Source organism: Herpailurus yagouaroundi, unplaced genomic scaffold (genome assembly GCF_014898765.1).
Source record: "Herpailurus yagouaroundi ecotype Mexico unplaced genomic scaffold, PumYag 29, whole genome shotgun sequence".
NCBI classification, from domain to species: Eukaryota; Metazoa; Chordata; class Mammalia; order Carnivora; family Felidae; genus Herpailurus; species Herpailurus yagouaroundi.
The window spans coordinates 122,122,175-122,139,762 of record NW_024412377.1 but is presented as its reverse complement, the minus strand read 5'-3'; the positions used below and the strand labels follow the sequence as shown (position 1 = coordinate 122,139,762).

Here is a 17,588-nt window from a genome sequence, read left to right as displayed (position 1 = left end):
AAGGAACGGTTTATAGAATATCCACCACTCTGGTGGTCATAAGAAAACCACCAAGCGCTTTCCAAAAGGAAAGTTACAGAATTTTTGTGAATTGGGCAGGTCAGATGACCCTTTCCCACTTCCACTGCCTCTCTGTTTGAATTTTGTCATCTGTGGGTTACAAATACACGCCTGCGTAGGGGAGGATTTAGCAGCACCTGGCAGAAGTCAGCTTCACAAGGAAGTGAACAAGGGACATTCTTGCACAAGGAGCCCCCTCCCTCTGCCTCTTCGTCTTGCCAGAGCTGGGCTATGCGCTTCCACTTGGTTTTTGACAAGCTCGGGGTCTTGCTGGGTGAGGAGGTCGGGGGTGTGAACACACAAACACATGAGAAACGGCAGTCCTGTGTATATTTAACAATATATATTTATATATATTTTCTAGATCAGTACATTCAGTTTTTAACTTGTTTTTTTTCTTCACAAACAGAAGAACTCTTACAATAGTAGACTTTCTAAAATAAATACTATTAAAATAGAGCTTCAAAATAAATATTCTATACAAAGGAAACCTTCTGTGGTAACTTTTGTTGTGGGGTGAGAAGGGGCTACAGTGAAGAGGGAAAATGAAGTAGTAAGAATGTGGTGGGGTGGGAACCTCGAACAGCTTTTGTCTGTAACACGAAACCAAACTGTGGGGCAGAGAAGAGAAAGCAAGGCAGACACCACACGGGAGTTACCCACAGCAAAAAATGGCAGCGCAAGATTTGTCATCAACTGTCACAGTAAGCGGAGGGCAGGAGAATGCTCACCGAAGGTATGAGCCAAAAGGCCAGTCAAGCTTGTGAGATGCCCTAGTGAATTGTATACAGTGCAAAGTTGTGCGGCCCACACTCTATCAGACACCTCCTGGGGCAACGGGTGGAGAATATGGAGCTTCGAGGCGACGGGATCTGGGTGTTTGGTTCCAACCAATACTTTCCATGTCGTGCAACCTTGGGCAAGTCATTATCTAACTGGGTCACACTCAATGTACGTTGGGGACCCACGCAGACTCCACAGCACTGAAAGGACTAGTTGACATGTCACATGAAGGTCTTCTGTTTCTGTTGTTGAAGGGGCCCGTGCCAACAGCAGGGATTGGTCTTTACCTCCTTCCAGCCAAGAACTGTGAGAAGCCTTGGTTGCACCCTGCCATCCATCTGGAAGGGTTTTGCTATTGCAGAGCCAGTTCCCCAGGGTTTCTTGGAGTGTTGGACCTTCACAAACCCACCCTCAGGGCAGGAGCAGCCAAGGTCCACTAGGACACGTCTTAGACCCACGCTTGTGGACCCTACCCCCAGTTGGAGGCAGAACCACCACCCACCCAGGCTGAACAGAAGCGGGAACCAACTGGCTCTTTTCCAAAAAGGTCAAGACGAGGCACAATCCAGCCAAGCCAGCCGTTGGTGACAGAAACAATCAGCCGGAAGCAGCACCCACCAAAACGTGTTCCTCAGTGGACCTCGAGTGGCCCCCGGGAAAGCCAGTTTCATTTTCTTTTGCCAAGAAGCTGAGAAAAACATGCCAAAGACTTGCCCTGCAACAGAGCTGGGAGAACCAAAGTTGCTACATGGCTTCCCTTTACCATGGAGCACAGGGGACCCCGGGAGCTTGGCACACATCCATCTAGCAGGTGAAATGCAAACCAAAAGAACAAGCCAAAATGGGGAAGCAAAAAAGTAAAAAGAAACCCAAAACCAGAAAAATCCGTGTTTATAACTATGTACACAAAAAGTCGGGGTTCATCAGGGGTCAGGAGGCTGTTTGCCAGGAAACAGGGTCTGTGTAGATAGAGGGTCGTGGGGTTAAGGTGTGTAGTTAGTGTGTTTGTGTGTGTGTGTTTGTGTGTGTGTGTATACACAGCTTATGTAAATTCTCCACAGAATGGGTGTGTAGAACACCAAGATCACCAAAGTGCAACTTGCCATTGGGTCAAGTTCCCCATGGAGATATTTTGAGAGAGGGACCCTGGGAAAGGTTCTGAGGCCTCACCAACAAGAGTGGACGCGTGCCCTTCCATTGTGGGGGTAACCTCTGCACACCTATTCTGAGGAAAACATCTCCAGTCCCTTCGGTACACATCTGATACATTCAATTAGAAGAAGTGGTTGGTTGAATGTGTTTTTCCTACCATTCCCTCCTATTTGTGCAAGAACATCCATACATCCATCACGACTGTGGCAAGGGTAGCTACACGAATCAGCCTTAGAAAACGCAGATGCGATATTTCCTATTTTACAAGCTAGCAAACGTTATATAAATAAAGCCTAAAATGATAAGACCCTCCCCTCCTTTCCTTCAATCAATAAATACCTACAGTTACGATGAACTTATTCTAAATCATAAGATGTTACTACTAGTCTTCAAGGGAAACAAAAAAAGTCCTAGAGAAGCAGTGGGTACATGCCAATCACAGCCACCTGCCTCCTTGCCTCCGTCCTGGAGGTGGTTCTGTTCCTACAGAACAAACTGGAAACGCTGTGCACGCTCTGCCTAACACACTTCCAGTTTCACCTGGGGTAGCTTTTCCCACCCAGGCCGCTTCCTCTCATGGGGGTGGGAGGACACACAAAATACCACACGAAGCAAAGACCCCCCACACAACAACTGGGGAGGAAGGACCACACACAATATAGCTTTTGCATGCAACAAGTACCTACCCACTGGACGTGCTGCGCTGAGTCCTTTAGCACCTTGAGAGAGAGAGAGAGAGTTGCTACGTCTTTGGGGGCTGTTGGGAGGGGGTGTTGTGGCCATGCACAGAAGCAGGGCTCAATCCCCCAAGAAGCCCCTGGAGAATCCCCACCCCCCCTTGCTTTCTTATTCCCCCGCCAGGGCTTCCTAGCACTAAAATAGACTCTTTTTTTTGTCATCTGTCTATTTACATTAAAGATACAGACACATCACTGTACACAAAAGGCTATGACAGCAAGCAGCAGAATCAGAAGAGAAGGAACCCACACCCAGCTCGGCCCTACTGTTGCTCTGCCAATGGGAGGTGCTGTCTCTCTTCTTTGCTGTGAAAATCCTCTTCTTGGTGGGAAGGGGGATTGTGTTCCTTGAGGTTGCTCGCCCCCCAGATTTTGAAATCAGCCCTTCCTGGGGGTGGCCCAAAAGGAAGCAAAGTGTTTTATTATTATTTCTCTTTAAAACACCGTTATAGCATCTGGTTTAATTGTTCTATAAAAACATAACGACTGGATCCAGAGACCACAGTCTCAGACTCATTGGCAAAATGATATTTGGTCTCGCATGTGCCGCCCCGGCCTTCTCTACCCGTGAAATTTCTGGAAAGGATCTAGGTAGAGAGAACACGGGACGCATAGTGGCAGGTGAGTCTGTGACTCGGTAAGAACCGAAGGACGGTGTTACGAGCTGAACACCCCCAAGAGTTAGTGATGTAGCTGGAGGGGAGGAATACACTGTGCAGTGGCTCCTAAGTCCATCTGTGGCTCCAGGGAGGCAGAGCGAGGAACGAGGCCTGGACTCCCTGGCTCTCAGGGGCTCCCAAGTATATACAACAGGGATCACCAGGGTCTTCTCCGCCTTCCCCAAGGCGTTGGGGCAAACTGGGGTGGAGGGTGGGGGAGGAGAAGTATGAAAGTCAGGGCTCCAGGGGTCTTCTTCAAAGGTCCCCTGGTCACTCAGTAAATGATTCCTCCCAGGCAGCCAAAGAGAATGGAAGAGTAGGGGGAGAGGGGGAAGGAGGAGGAACTGGGAAGGCATTCAAGCAGCCGCAACTTCCGGATATGTGTCCACATCTGTGTTCCGTCTTCTGAAAAAGAACACCCCCCCCCCCCCCCCGGCCCCGCAGCCACACCACGCCCCTGCCACTGTCTGACACAAAGTTCCGGGACCCTGAAAAAAACCCAAAGTGCTTCTTCATCCTTTTGGGGAAGAGAGGGCGGGCGGTGGTGGTCTTCATTTCTTCAGAAGCTGAGGATGGGGAGTGGGGCAGACCAGCAAGGTCAGCCTCAGGACACTAAAACCTCTGGCCTCGCTGTGGTCTTCTCAGGTGTCAGAAGGGAACCCAGTTCCAGGGGTAGCAGCACGGGGGCTTCGACCCAAAGTGTCAGAAAGACTTGTCCGGTCTGCTGGCCTTGGCGTCGCCGGCGGCTGCCTTGCAGATGACGCTGTTCGTGTGCTTGCAGCGACAACCAGGGCGGCGCAGGCGGTCGTAGCCGCGCTGGGCCAGCTTCACGCAGCCAGTGGCGGGCAGGTAGCAGAGTAGGCACGGCAGCACCAGGGAGAGGGCGCCCATGAAGGACCAGCGGGCGCAGCAGTTTGAGCGGGAGCAGGAGCAGGGGTGGTCAGCGCAGGAGCCCTCGTCATCCTCGTTGGTACAGTGGTAGAAGATGCCTTGCACCAGGCACATGCAGGTGCCGTAGTTGACCAGGGTCTGGGCTGAGCACAGGCACTCCTGGTTGCAGACCCAGCAGGAGGGCAGTGTCCGGGGTGATGCACACTCCTTGCACTTACACTTCCCACAGGCCTCGCACAGCAAGAAGTGCTTGTCTAGCTCCGGTGGGACTGCTGGGCCCTTGAGGTCCAGTGGCTTGCAGTGGATGGCCTTGGGCTGGATGCGCACAGCCCTGGGGGAGGCCTGGTCGGCCACGGGCGGTGGTGCCATGTGGTCTAAGAGACGCTGGTCAGAGGACGTGCTGCTGCTGCTGCTCACAGAGCTGGGGCGCCCGCTGAAGGAGATCCAGTGGTGGGTGACGTCCTGGTCACAGCGGGCCGGCGTCGGGGCCAGCTCTGGGGCCCCACCCCGGGTCCGCTTCGGGCCAATGGGGGGCACCAGGCCGGGGTTGTCTATGTAGTCATTCTCCACGTGGCTGGTCTTCATCTGGTCGATGGGGAGGATGGTGAGTGGGTGTTGGAGGCGGCTGTGGGGCATGCGGCTGTCAAGTAGGGGCTGGACCATGACTGAGCTGGGAGTCAAGGGGACGCTCTGTGGGATCGGGGGCTCCATGGGGCTGGAGAGGTCCTGGACTGTGCTGAGGAACAGGCTTCTAGGGGCCCTAGGTGGGAGGTGGGGAAAAGGAAGAGAGAGCGGATTCCAGGCATCAGTACTTGGCCTGTTAACACCCCCACCCCCCTTCAGGTCCTTGGGAGTCCAAATGAAATGGGAACCCGATTCCCTCAGGAGTCTCCAGCATCCAGGCTTAGATGATTAATAATAACAATTAATAGTAAGTGGTAAAAATAACACTTATTCAGCACTTAATGTGAGCCAGGCAGTCTCCTAAGCACCATATATATTATGTCATTGATTCCTGGACTCTTCACCCTAAAACATGACTACTATTATTATGCCTTTTCTAGTTACAGAAAACTAATGTTCAAAGTAACTTGTCCAAAGGCATACAAAACTATGAACAGAACTCGGCAGGAGTTCAAACCTAGCCCATCCGATCTCATTCTTGGAACTGTGAAATACGCTCCATTTTTTAGCGAGTTCAGTGGTTATACACACAGGCTCTGGAATCAGATTCAAGTTTGAATTCTCACCCCTGCCTAGCAGCGATGCTAGATATAAGGTTCTGTAACCTCTGTGTCTTTAGTTTTGTCGTCTGTGAAATGGGTTCTTGTGAGAAGTAAATGAGAAAATGCATATCCAGTGCCTAGCATCTTGCCTGGCAGTAATCTGTCACTACCCCAGAGAGCAACAGTGTAGATTTCCTGAACACCAAAAGGACTTTGTGCCAAGCATCGTGCTGAGGATGTAATGACCAAGACAGATAGCCCCTGTGTGCTCCCATCGTGTATCAGCTGGGTAAACAAAACCCTTTATTCCAGTTAGTCACAGAAGGAAGGGCTGCATGTGATGCCTACACATCCAAGATATTAACTTATTACCAGCACTTCGAAGAGCAGCAACCTCCAGTGGCTAATAACCCCCGGCTAGGTGCACTTCTGACAACTTGGATGGGAAATCCTCTCGAGGGGCACTCACATCACCCATTTCCAAGTGCTGAGCCGAACATTCAGCCTAAATGCTATTTACTAGAATAGCTAAGCCAACTCTGGATCAGTTTCTAATTTCACCGAGAGAGTGCAATTTTAAATTGGAATCTGGCCAGAGATTCAACTGCAGTGCCTGACACGGAACCCCAGGAAGTCACTTAAATCAAAGAGCGGAAACGGCTTGGTTCAAATTTAGAAAGTGCACATTGTTTTCTATTAGAAGTGCCATTTCCTCGCCTGCTGACCTTTACATTCGGAATTCGTCTAGAGATCAATTTAAAGAAATAGCAGCAGAAGGCCAAGACCTCTGCCCAAGGGGACCCGGTTTGGAATCCAAGAGAATTAGACTCTGGGAAGAGTCCACCAGGGGGTGGGGGTGTGAGACAGGACACGGTGTTGGGTAGAAGGGAAAGATAACGGTCTCTAAAAAAGGAACAGACCTTTGGATTAACGTGTTACAGGGTATGGTTTAGTAAATGCTTGTTCACGATGCTAATAATGTTGTTTAGGAGAGCCGACCCCTGCACTTCTGCTGTGAAGTTCATCTGGCCTCAAAGGGGATGCCTGAGAAGGTAGGTGGTGGATAGGTTTCCACTGCCACTTACCCCCCACCCCCGCCCCCCCCTTCCAAACTGGGTACACGGCAGGCCCATCCCAATAGTCCAGTCACACCTTGCCTCAGGTGACTCATCCACATTTATCCATGTCTACAGTGAAGGGGAAAAGGCATTCAGGGCAACTCAATATTATGGTTCCCTCCTTGGAAACAGTTCAGACAGTATCAGAAATGGTTAAATTGTTGGCAGAGGGCTTTCATAGATGCTTTCTAACCTGTCTAAAAGAAAGAGCTAGCTCCAGATGCAAAGTTCACGAAGTAGATAAAAGGGAACTTATCCACAGGGTTCTCATCTGTATATCCTCTACACTGCAAATGCAGAAAAGCATGAAGTCTTTTCTCTAAGGTTCAGTGTTCAGTCGATGGATATTTCCCATTTGCACAGGGCCATGTACCATTGGCTTTGCTCCCGTGGCCCTACCTACTTAAAAGATGCTGGGATTTCTGTGCAGTTTTTCTCATGTTGGAGAAAGACTGCCTAATGGCAACACCTGCCTCCTATCTCCACATTCCCTTCAGATGTAGGGGGAGTGAGCCTCTTCTTCAAATGGGAGACTTTCCTGTGGCAGAGTTAGCCTTAAGTGTCTGGTGGGTCTGCCACCAAGAATGGTCATTTCCCAAGGCAGCCTCCTGTGGGGAGCCCTATGGTCAAGGCTGGATCGGGGGTGGGGGTGTCAAATAAGCATCTCTGGCACAGTTTTTCCAAGGATCAGGCCAACCACCCAGCAGAGTCCACTTATTCTTTGCAGGGGTTCCATAGCCTTGCTTCTAGAAATGGGTTTGGGGTTGACAGAAGAGGGTTAGGAGACCCTGGGTCCACACCATAGGGGCTTTGCCTGGAGGAAAAGGTGTGACTGAGCGTAAGAATGGAAAATGTTGACAGGGGCACAGGAGAAGGATCTCTGGTGCCAGCCAAGAGGTGCTGCAGCCAGAACCCCCTAAGACAAAGCACAATTTCCCTTATTCCAGAAGCTCAGGTCATGACTACCCAGGGTCCTGCCAACAAAACTGTCAGTGGCAGTTTGAAGGCTGTGTTGTCCCATGTAGTTGGGCTTTTTGTCTCTTAGGACTGGGGGCTGGGACTTGCCATGCTGTTGGAAAAAGTAAGGGAAAAGAAGATTATCCACTCCTCTTTCCCCAGTTCTATTCCTGGGGCTCTTAAAAACAGACACATTTTTCTGTGGATAAAGCAAAAGGCATGGGCAATGCTCAGGGATTTTGATAGGCCCTGGAATCAGAAGGCAGATTAATGGAAAAGTCCCACCAGGATGCCAGGGTGGGCGCAGCGCCTGCAGGCAATGGGGATATTGGCATTTGCGGGCTCCCATCACTCTCCAGAGGTAGCTGTCAACATCTGGGCCTGTAGTTGGGGCCAGACATGGGGTTGGGAGCTCAGTCCACGATGACTCAGCTCTCTTGGGACATGCTGCATCCAAGATGGCTCCAGCAGGCATGATATATCACAACTCTGATGTCGGATTCCTTCCGGCCACCAGCTCAGCAAAAAAACAGTGAATGGCTCAGAGTTGTACTGCTCAAAAACCTCCTCAGGCCTCACTGCCTCCTCACCTCCCCATTAGCAGGGACTTCCACAGGAGGGTTGAATTCATTTGGCTGACAAAGAAAAACTACTTCCCGGGCATGTTTGATAACCCCTCAGCATAGCTAAATGAAGTCTCCAAAAAAAAAAAAAAAAAAAAACCACCCAACAACAACCAAAAAACCCAACCCTCAGTTGGTTTAGAAGATCAAGCTCTACTCACTGGGACACACCCATCCTCCAGTCTAAGCAATGCTGACGGAACTTAAGTGCAGTTTAATATGTACTCTCTGCTTCCCCTGCAAGGAAGGAAGAGATTTATAATATAAATAGGAGAGAGGAGGCTTTGCCTCATTTAGGCTCTTTGGAAGACTGATGGCCAATTTGGAAGACTGTGGACAGAGAAACAAAGCCAGCACTCCACTTAGGCAGAGAAGCACCTCTATCAAGTTTTAGGTGGCATTATTATGGATTAGCATGAGAAAACTTTTACCTCCACTCACAACTTCTCATAATAAATAATAATAATTGTGGAAAGAGCGGATATTTATGAACATACCTTCATGTCAGGCTCTCTGCGCTAAGCCCTCAGTGATTTTCTCATTTAATCCTCACACCATTACCTTGGAGGATAACACCCATTTCGCAAGGAAGAAATGAAGAATAACGCTGGTAGGTGATGAGGGCAAGATTCGAACCCATACAGGGAGAGGCTCCAGAGCCTGCAACGTCAGCCCCACAGCCCTGACAAACAGTCAGGTCAGCCCCACAGCCCTGACAAACAGTCAGGGGCTAGGTATTCATGTGAAGACAGGAAAGCACCAGTCACTTTCACAGCTGTGAATTCTACTAGTCCGTCTCCCCCTTCCCCCTGCCCAGTCTGGCCACTAGCCTTCGGGAGCCTCATCAGGCCATCCGCGGGCTCTTAACCAAACCAGCAGGGAAATGAAGCCAGACAGGGGTTACATCAGATGGGCCCCTAGTTCAGGGAATTGTCACTGTTCAGAGTGGAGGCTGGAGGTTTGAAATCTGTCATTACAGGAAGGCTCAAGTTACCTTCGTTTCCACTTCAGTTTTCTTTGCCGTCTCATACAGCGCTACTTTACTAAGTGTGTTCATTTTTATTTTTCGTAGAGTCAGATGGGTCTCACCACAAAAGTCCCTAAAACGAAGCCCTGGAATGGGAGGGAATCCCCTCTCCTTCCTCGTACACAGCTGAACTTAAATTAAGGGTCTCTAGGGCACTTTCTCGGATGGGGCTTATTGGTCCAGGTCTGTGCGGAAGGGAAGAAATAAGAGGAAGCCAGAAGAGAGTCCTAGCATACTGAATCAGCAGGATATGGAAAAGCCCAGAGCACAAGGTCCTGTCTTTGCCACTTGGTGGTCTGTGGCGTTTGTACCTGTGGGAGGGGCTGAGCATCAGGACGCAGACCTTGCAAAGCAGGCTGGCTGAAAAGAAATAAGTGGCGTTTTAAATGCCCACACCACCCATCCACCCTTCCCCTTGACTTACCCTGGGAAGAGGAGTTGGGAAATACTTGGAAAACCTGACAGTTGTGCTTTGAAAACTATAGGTCAGCAAATGACAGACTGGCAAGAGGCTCTGAATGAATGGGCAATTTCTGCACCATTCATTCTCGGTAGGTTCTCCCAGCGAAGGCTGTTTAACCCTTTATCAGTTCAGAAGAAAAGGTCTCTAGGCTGCAGGGAGCCTGCCCACCAGTACCACTTGGTTCTTTATGACAACATCCCAGTTTAGTTAATTAAACTCCAACCAGATAATGACTTACTGCTTCAGAAAGACTTTAAAAGGTGTTTTGGGGGGTGGGTGGTGTGTGTGGTATAAGGAAAGCCAGGGACCTGCCTTCCCTGTACCCCACTGAGGAAGACAGTCTCTGCATCTCTGCTGAGAACTGCCCCTGTGGGAAAACCAAGCACTTCCGCAGTTGGATTTGTCCGAGAACCTTGCTCCTCTCCCATCCCTCTCGGGCACCGGGCACCAGCACTAAGGAGCTCACCTCTAGCCATAAACCGTTAGAGATCACAAAAGAAAACAGCTGCTTTTCATCCCTTTGTCTCAGCACCAGCTAGCAGTTCCCAACCCTCTTCTCTTTCTCGGCCACAACAAGTCAGCTAGCACCAAAGGCCAGCACAGGGATGAGCTGGAAAGAGTCCTGCTATACTAGGCTCTGGGCTGTCCTAGGTGGCTTCAAATGTTGGTTTCACTGTATCCTTGTCTGCTCAAATTCCTTTAAAGAGGTAATAGAAGGCAAGAGTGAGGAAAGAATGGGGCTAGAAGCAGCCTGTTAGCCATCGGCACAGTTTGGGAACTCCTGGCCCACGTCGAAGCTTGGAGGGGACCAGAAACCTAGACCCCAAGGGAAGGCCCCCCTCTCACGGGCACCAAGATCATTTATCTCGCCATCCTCCACCATCGATTTCTAATAAGAGGCTCTAAAAATAGGCTTTAGCTTACTCCTGGGATGGGGCAGGAGATGACTATCCCCTTCTCCCATCCAGAAAAACACTACCGGACAAGGGAAACCACTCTTCTGCAAATGGCCACCTGCCCCAGAAGGGCCCCTTCCCTCCTCCACTAGATCCAGCACATCTGTGCTCCTCCCCCAGTGCCCTTGCTTCCTCCACGGACTGTCCTTGGAAAGAACAATCATGATCACAGCTGAATGGTGGAGCCTCTTAAACACAGCCACATGTCCCGGATACATCCCCAGCCTTGTCAGCTGTCCGGATCTACAGGGTGGCCCCAGACCCTTGAGAGCCAAGAATACCCCACCTCTTACATCATGCAACACCCCACACCTCCTGTGTAGGATGTGGCTCACTTACAACCAGCTCCTCATCCTAGGTGCCCAGTAGTGATAAGCAGCGCAGCCCAGCCCCCTGGGGAAGTTTCTTCTCCCCCCACTCTGCAGATGGAGAGACCAAGGCCCAAGATAGCAGGTTTTCTAGCCAGTCATCTGCTCCCACCTGGCTGCTAACTTAGTCTGGAAGGACTAATACACTTCTGTATGTTGCTCTTCATCACCTCTTCCTCTGGCTCTTTTGAAAGAGCAAAATTGCCCAGTAGGGCACTGCTTTCCCTTCTATCAGGGAGATCCAGGTTGGCCAGGAGATGGAAGCTTTTCACTCTTGCCCTCGCCCTCCCCCCCACCCCCAACTTAAGAACGCTTTGTCTACATCCCAGCTCCAACATTTTCAACTATATCCCTAAATTCAGAGGTTTGTGCAAGAATCCTCTCAGTGTTCCTCACAAAGGAACTTCCAAATCATTAGCGGTGAGATGACAGGCACCCTGGATTCAGAACTACATTAAATGCCTTAACTCTCTAAGAGCACAACTTCTCTAATGAAAGAAAGGGGGCTCCTTCCCAAGTTCCCTTGTTCCAAATAAGGAGTCGTACCCAAAAGGATGTCCTGAGGAAAGAAAAATGCCTCAGGGGGCCCTACACTGGGGAGTAGAGGTCGCACCAAGGGACTCAGCATCAGAATTGGAAGAAAGTCCCTACGTGTTCTCCCAAAGTATTAAGCAGAGTAAAACACCTCAGGGGCCACTTCTTGGGGCGTTAATGGATGTCTTTTCCTCCCTTTATTTTTAAATCACTTTTAAATTTTGCTTTGAATGCCTGCCTTCATTTGCTATTCAAATCAGCCAAACCTCTGGGCAGAGGCTACGTCAGGTTTACCCGAGTGGGGGATGGGGATGGGTAGGTAAAGAATATGAACTGGACAGAGGGTGAAATTCCAAAGAGCCCCATCTCGCCATCTATTCTGGAAGGATTAAAACAAAAAGGACATCTGTGAGCTCCAAATGATCCCCGCCCCCCAGTTTCTGTCCTGCTTTAGCTAGGAATCGTTCTTGTCTATGTTCTGTCTCCTCCCACCAAGCCCAACCAAAACTTTAGGAAGTGTTGCCATTTCAAAATGATGGTAATCTTGGAAAAGGTCAGGGGAACGAGGAGGATTTCCACTTTACAAAAAGGGGAAGGACTCCTGGGTTCAGAATCTAAAAAAGGAAAATAACTAAGAGATGTCTATGAAAAGTCTTCCTCACTTTACCTGACAAACATTTGTCCATCAAGGAGATTTCAAAAATCTGCCATCAAAATGCTCCCTACCAGGTACTGGGCAAATGTATCTCAGTTGGTCAGTGTGTGCACTGCTCACATTAATGGATTTGCCTGAAGCCTGCTGGCAAGGGAGGTTGCTCCCAAGGGCTGGCAAAGGGAGGAAACTCCATTTCACACTGGACAGGTATACATCTTTCCCACCCTTCTGCTGAGACTGAGCGCTAAAGGGGTCAACTGCAGCCCTCCCTTTCCTAGTCCACCCCACACCCACATACTAAAGTAAAAACTGAAAATTCCAGATGTTTATGCTCTATTCGTGTGAAGATCCAGAGAACTCTAAACATTGTGAAATCACCAGTGCAATATTGGGTAGGGCGTCAGGCCAGACTGAGCTTTATTAAGAGATTGATAAGGCCATATTTCCTCAATACTCTAGGCCTTCACCTTCCAGCTTTGTATCCCCCAGAGGCTCATCAGAAAGACTGGAGAGCCTTGGTCAGCTCCCACCCCTCTCCAACTGGAGAGAATCACGCCACTGATTTGGAGGCATTCGGAAGGTGGGGGTTCCCACTGGATCTGGGTACCCCACTGAACCCACACTTTTCCTTTCAGCACTAACCATGTTTGGGGGGGGTCCTCGGAACCTCAGCGTGCCAGAGCACAGCCTCCTGCCCTCACCCAGACTTGGCAATATGGATGCCCATCCATAGCTGCTAAATGAGGCAGCCAGCAGCTCTCCCCTCTCCTCACCATCCAGCCCCTCCAGCCCAGTTTGCTTCAACGCCCAAGGCTCAGCCTTCAAGCTGTGCAACCATTTTCGCTTCTCTTGCCTTCTCTGCCCACAACCCCCAGCCCCAATCAAAGAGAATTGGGAAATCGTCTTCTTGCACAAGAGTAGCTACCCTCTAAATGCCTTTTGATCGTCTGCATGGAGGGGGAACTGGGCACAGCTCTGGCCCCAGTAATGAAGCCAAGCTTCAGCAACCCTGACTGCCCAAACCCGCCTTTGCCCCCCCCTCCCCCTTCTTTGCCCCTGTGGCTTTGGGAGATTCGGAATTTTCAGAACGTACCGTCTGTATCTTCCTCTCTTCTCGGTGATGTCAAGCCTGGTACCACCAAGAAGGAAGGAGGGAAAGCGGGAGCCTTATCTCTCCTACGCACGCAACCTCTTCCTCCAGCTCCCACACGCCCGGCGTTATGTAAACGCACCTTCAGCCCCCACCACAGCCCCAGCGCGGCCCGGCCCCAGGGCCTGGCACAGCTCGGTGCCCCGAGAAGGGAGGCACGAGGAGGCCGAGGTGCCTCTGGCCCTGCAGAGGCCGGGAAAGGGAAAGGCAACTGCAAGGCAGTTGCACAGCATAAAATGCAGCAGCAGAGCAAAGGTCAGACGGCGAGGAACCGCCTCGCCAAAGAGAGGGAGCAGAAATGCCCAGTCCCGGGCCAACCCCGTGCTGACCATCGAGGGGGAGGCAGAAGGGTAGAAAACCCAGTCCGTCACGGCTCCGACGGGAGAAGAAAAACCTACGTCGAGCATAGGCCGCTGCAGTGGGCTGGGAAGATCTGGGCAGAGCTGGCACCGTGGGCACGGAGCCCAGGGTGGGCAAGCCGCCCAGGGCAAGAGCGCCCGCCGGACCCAAGAGGTGGCTCCTGACCGAGCCCAGAGCCTCCTGTTCCAGCGCTCGAGGCGGGTGGTGGCAGGAGGAGGGAAGAAACCAGGCCAGAGGCAAACTCCCGGGACACGCACGGGGCTTCCTGAGTCGCAGAGTGGAGAAGCCGGGCTTGGCAATGCCCCGGGGTCGGAAACTCCGGTGCCAGGCTGTGAACACCCCCGGCGCCGTGCCGGCCCAGCCGAGGGCGTCAGGGAGCTGCGGCACACCGCAGTGGCTCAGGGAGGCGCAGGGAGAGGAAAGGAACACTGAGGCGCGCCTAGAAATAGCGCACCATTTGCCCCAGCCGAAGGGGAGGTCGCGTCGCGGCTCAGAGGGGGGCAGTTTCGGATCCCGAAACCGGCCAGGGACTTACTTTGAGGAGCCGCAGAGCCATAAGCATTGCTCCACGCCTGTATAAATCTCCGAACCCGGGCGGGTCAGACGCTGCTGTCCTCGCAGACGTCGGCGGGAGAAACCGATAGGACTCCTTGCGCTCCGCAGCGCCAGCCCCGCGCTGTCAGCTCCTCTCGCTGCCTCCGCGGCGGTGTTGCAACCACTGCCTGGGAAAATGGCTTTTTTATGAATGGGAGGGAAGGGAGCTCCAGTGCGCACGCGCTCCGTTCGCGATTCTATGAATGGGTGGGCACAAGAGACCCCGCGCGCGCATGCGCCGCGCTCCTTTTTTTATGAATGGGGGGCCGGAAAAGGACTTAACCCCTGATTGCTGGGGCTGACTCTAGCTCCTCTGAGGCCGTCGTTCTTTTACAAAAAGGGGTGGAGGTTGTTGTTGCCTTTTTTTTTTTTTTAATGAATGGAGGGCGGCGGCGACTGCTGCAGCTGGCTCAGCTGCGCGGGCTGTACCCCCTCCCAGCCTGCGAGAGGAGGTAAAGGCCACCTTCACGCCACTGCGGGCCTGGGCAGGAACCGTCAGTGTCGTTGGGGGGCGGGGGGCACTGAGGCCTCTGAATCCTGGGCGGAGAGCCGGGTGGGGAGGACACACCTAGATCTTGGGATCTCGAACTGCCGCAGGCTGTCGCGGGGCGTGGGGGGGGGGGGGGGAGTGTTGGCGGGAGACGGGAAGACCCCTGCTGTGGCCCTTATCTTTCTCTAGCCTAGGGGCGTCGGGTGGGGGGGAGGGGTCTTAAAACTACGCTTACCAAAAATTAAAATGTCAAATGTCCGTAGCACAGAAGGGCATAGTGGGGGTTGCTTGAGTGAATCTGGTTCCATTACTAAGTCTGAGTCTCCCTTGAGTGAGTGCAGACCACCCCACCCCCACCCCAGCATTTCTTGGGCGTGGACAGCGACAAGACCGAGACCTCTTCCTTTTCCAGTACCCTCCCCCGACCGAAGCTGGCTACTCAACTAGAGGAGCCCAGGCTCTCGCCTTGCAGTGCACGCCCTCCATGCCCCAGTGTATTGTCCGCAGTGCCCTGGCGCCTGCCCGCCCTTGGCTGCCCTCACTAGCTGCTTCACTCTCCACCCCCGTGCCTTTTCCAACCCTGAGGAGCCTATGTCCCCCGAAGGCTATGGCCCCTTCCTCCAGTAGGAGCCTTTTCTCCATCATCCCCATCAGCGCCCTTCCGGGGAAGCGGGAACAGCCGAGAATTGGCCAGGTGGATGGGTGGAGTCGGCAGAGCCGAGGATGCTGCGGGAGTAGCCATGGGATTAAATAACAACAGGGTTCTTGAGCCGCAGAGGAAATGGAAATGGCCGGGGGTCCTTTCTTTGCAGTTAACGATGCTGATGGGGTTATCCCATCAGTCTAGGCCGTTGAAAAAGAAAAGCCCCAGCCTTTAGGCCTGACTCTGTGAAGGCGAGGAGCCCTCACAACAGCCTCAGGCCCAGCTCCGCCCAAGAAAGGAGGATGCTGTAGCCTGGGGGGCACGGAGGGGGAAGTCCAGCGTTGGGGGTGGCTTTGATACGGGGATGTGAGCTGGGCCAGGGCCTGAATCCCCCTGTTTCTCTTGCTGGTGTTCTGGCTTCACTGCCAGAGTTTGTGAGCTGCGCTTTTTCTTTCTACGCCACCAAAGGACTGCGCTTGGCTGTTGTCAAAAGAGCCAATGAAAGGCTCCCAGTCCAGGCCAGAAATCTGGCCTGGGGCTGGGGCTGGGACTGGGGCTGGGGCTCAGGAGACTGGCTGCAGAGGGACATTTTGCAAACCCAGACTAGAACTCAAGGTTACAGAGTCTCAGTCTAAAATGCCTTCTCACTACTCAGATGTAGCTTTGCAGTGTGATTTACTTAACTCAGCTCCTGGGAGCAGAGCTCCCCCTCGCCTAGGGGACCTCAGTCTTTGAGGGCCAAGGCCTTACTTAAAGTCAAAAGAAAAACTCTTTACTACGGCAGTAGAGAGTATTACAGTTGTTGAGGATTTCTCTTTGCAGGTACTGAAGTTCAGTGTCACTATTACCATTTGTCAGATGTAGGAATTGAGGCCAAGCATCCTTTACCTGCTCAGTGGAAGATCTAGTGAATATAGTGCTGATTTTCCAGATCTTTGCAACCTAGCTCTCTCTACTTTGCTACCACCCCTTGTCAGCATCACAAACATAAAAACCTGGTGTTTTGTTAAGTCATTTAAGCACACTAAACAAGGAAAGTTGGAGCAGTAATTTTGCAGCCAGTGATCTCTCTGGGATTTGCTTGAACAATTAAAAGGATGGCAGTAAATACATCCTTCCTAAACCATCAAAGGAAAGCAAGATGGTGGTAGTAGTTTGGGTTTGCTGTGCTCTTTCCTTTCTTTAGGGGATTTAGCCAAGAGACAGACGGGGTTCCATTCCTGATCTTTTCCCAGCTTTCCTGAAGCATGAGGTGAAGAAAGCACAGCCTTGGTGGGATGGTGAGAAGAAGGAGGAGCCCCCAGCCCTGGCCTGGGTGGAGCCTCTGATGTGTAAGTAGAGTGTGATTCCAGACTGTCTGGGAGGTAAGTGATGGGTATATTCTGCTCCTACTTGGAACCTAAAGAGAGGTTTGGGGCAAGTGTTCTGAGAAATGCATGTATGTATGTATGTATGTATGTATGTATACATTCATTCATTCATTCACACATCATTCTGTGTAAGAGTCCATCCTGACTCTGAGGACGCAGTGGTGAGAAACAGTGTTCCCTGCCCTTGTGAAGCTCACAACCTTTTGAGGAGACAGACAGACCATGCAATTTGAGGCTGTGATAAGTGCCAGGAGGGGGTCTGACTTGAGACCTGAAATCTGAGAACGGGTGAGCCTGAGGGAGGTTGAGGGAGCCTGGTTGGAAGCCCTGTGGGGGGAAAGGGCCTGACGTGGAAGTGCTGATGGTAGGGCTCTGTGGCCACAGCTTGGCAAGTAAGGTGGAAGTTGGCCTGGTGAGGAGTTCAGATATTATCCTCTTAAGGGTTTTAAGCAGGGTCGTGACACATTCTAGCTTGTGTTCTAAACCTCTGTAGCAGCCCAGAGGCCCGTGGCCTGGGGGTGAGGGGACAGAGTGAATGGTGACAGGGAGATGCAAAATGTTTGCTCCCCTGACGGGCTGAAGGTGCCATATTTGTTCTTTGGGGTTAGGTGGACAGTAGGCCTGTGCTTTTTTTTCTCTTCTGCTTCATCTGACTTTGTTTATTCCAAAGCTGCTGTCTCCTGCCCAGGTATAACTTTTCTGCTAGAGGCAAATCCTAATGGCCCTGCATTCCTGCCTGTGCTAATTATAGTCCTATCACCCCAACCTCAAC

General features: G+C 51.7%; 1 protein-coding gene and 1 long non-coding RNA gene across 3 annotated transcripts in view; one reads left to right on the top strand and one right to left on the bottom strand.

Moving 5' to 3' along the window:
- Positions 1 to 384: 384 nt before the first annotated feature.
- Positions 385 to 14,454, bottom strand: SPRY4 (sprouty RTK signaling antagonist 4). 2 transcript variants are annotated; one of them, XM_040454106.1, is made up of 2 exons: positions 14,255 to 14,454; positions 385 to 5,042 (listed from the first exon to the last, which is right to left on the bottom strand). In XM_040454106.1, exon 2 carries the CDS (start codon positions 4,991 to 4,993, stop codon positions 4,094 to 4,096), a length of 900 nt encoding a protein of 299 aa, XP_040310040.1. In that variant the 5' UTR covers positions 4,994 to 5,042; positions 14,255 to 14,454; the 3' UTR covers positions 385 to 4,093. The 2 variants fall into 2 exon arrangements, with proteins under 2 accessions (XP_040310040.1, XP_040310048.1); XM_040454114.1 differs by lacking the exon at positions 14,255 to 14,454 and adding an exon at positions 13,303 to 14,197.
- Positions 14,455 to 14,679: 225 nt separating this feature from the next.
- LOC121016436 (uncharacterized) overlaps positions 14,680 to 17,588 on the top strand; it is a 127,376-nt gene continuing 124,467 nt past the window's right edge. Inside the window, exons 1-2 of the long non-coding RNA XR_005784272.1 lie at positions 14,680 to 14,765; positions 16,682 to 16,810. This is a non-coding gene — a long non-coding RNA (uncharacterized LOC121016436). The remainder of the gene's footprint in view (positions 14,766 to 16,681; positions 16,811 to 17,588) is intronic.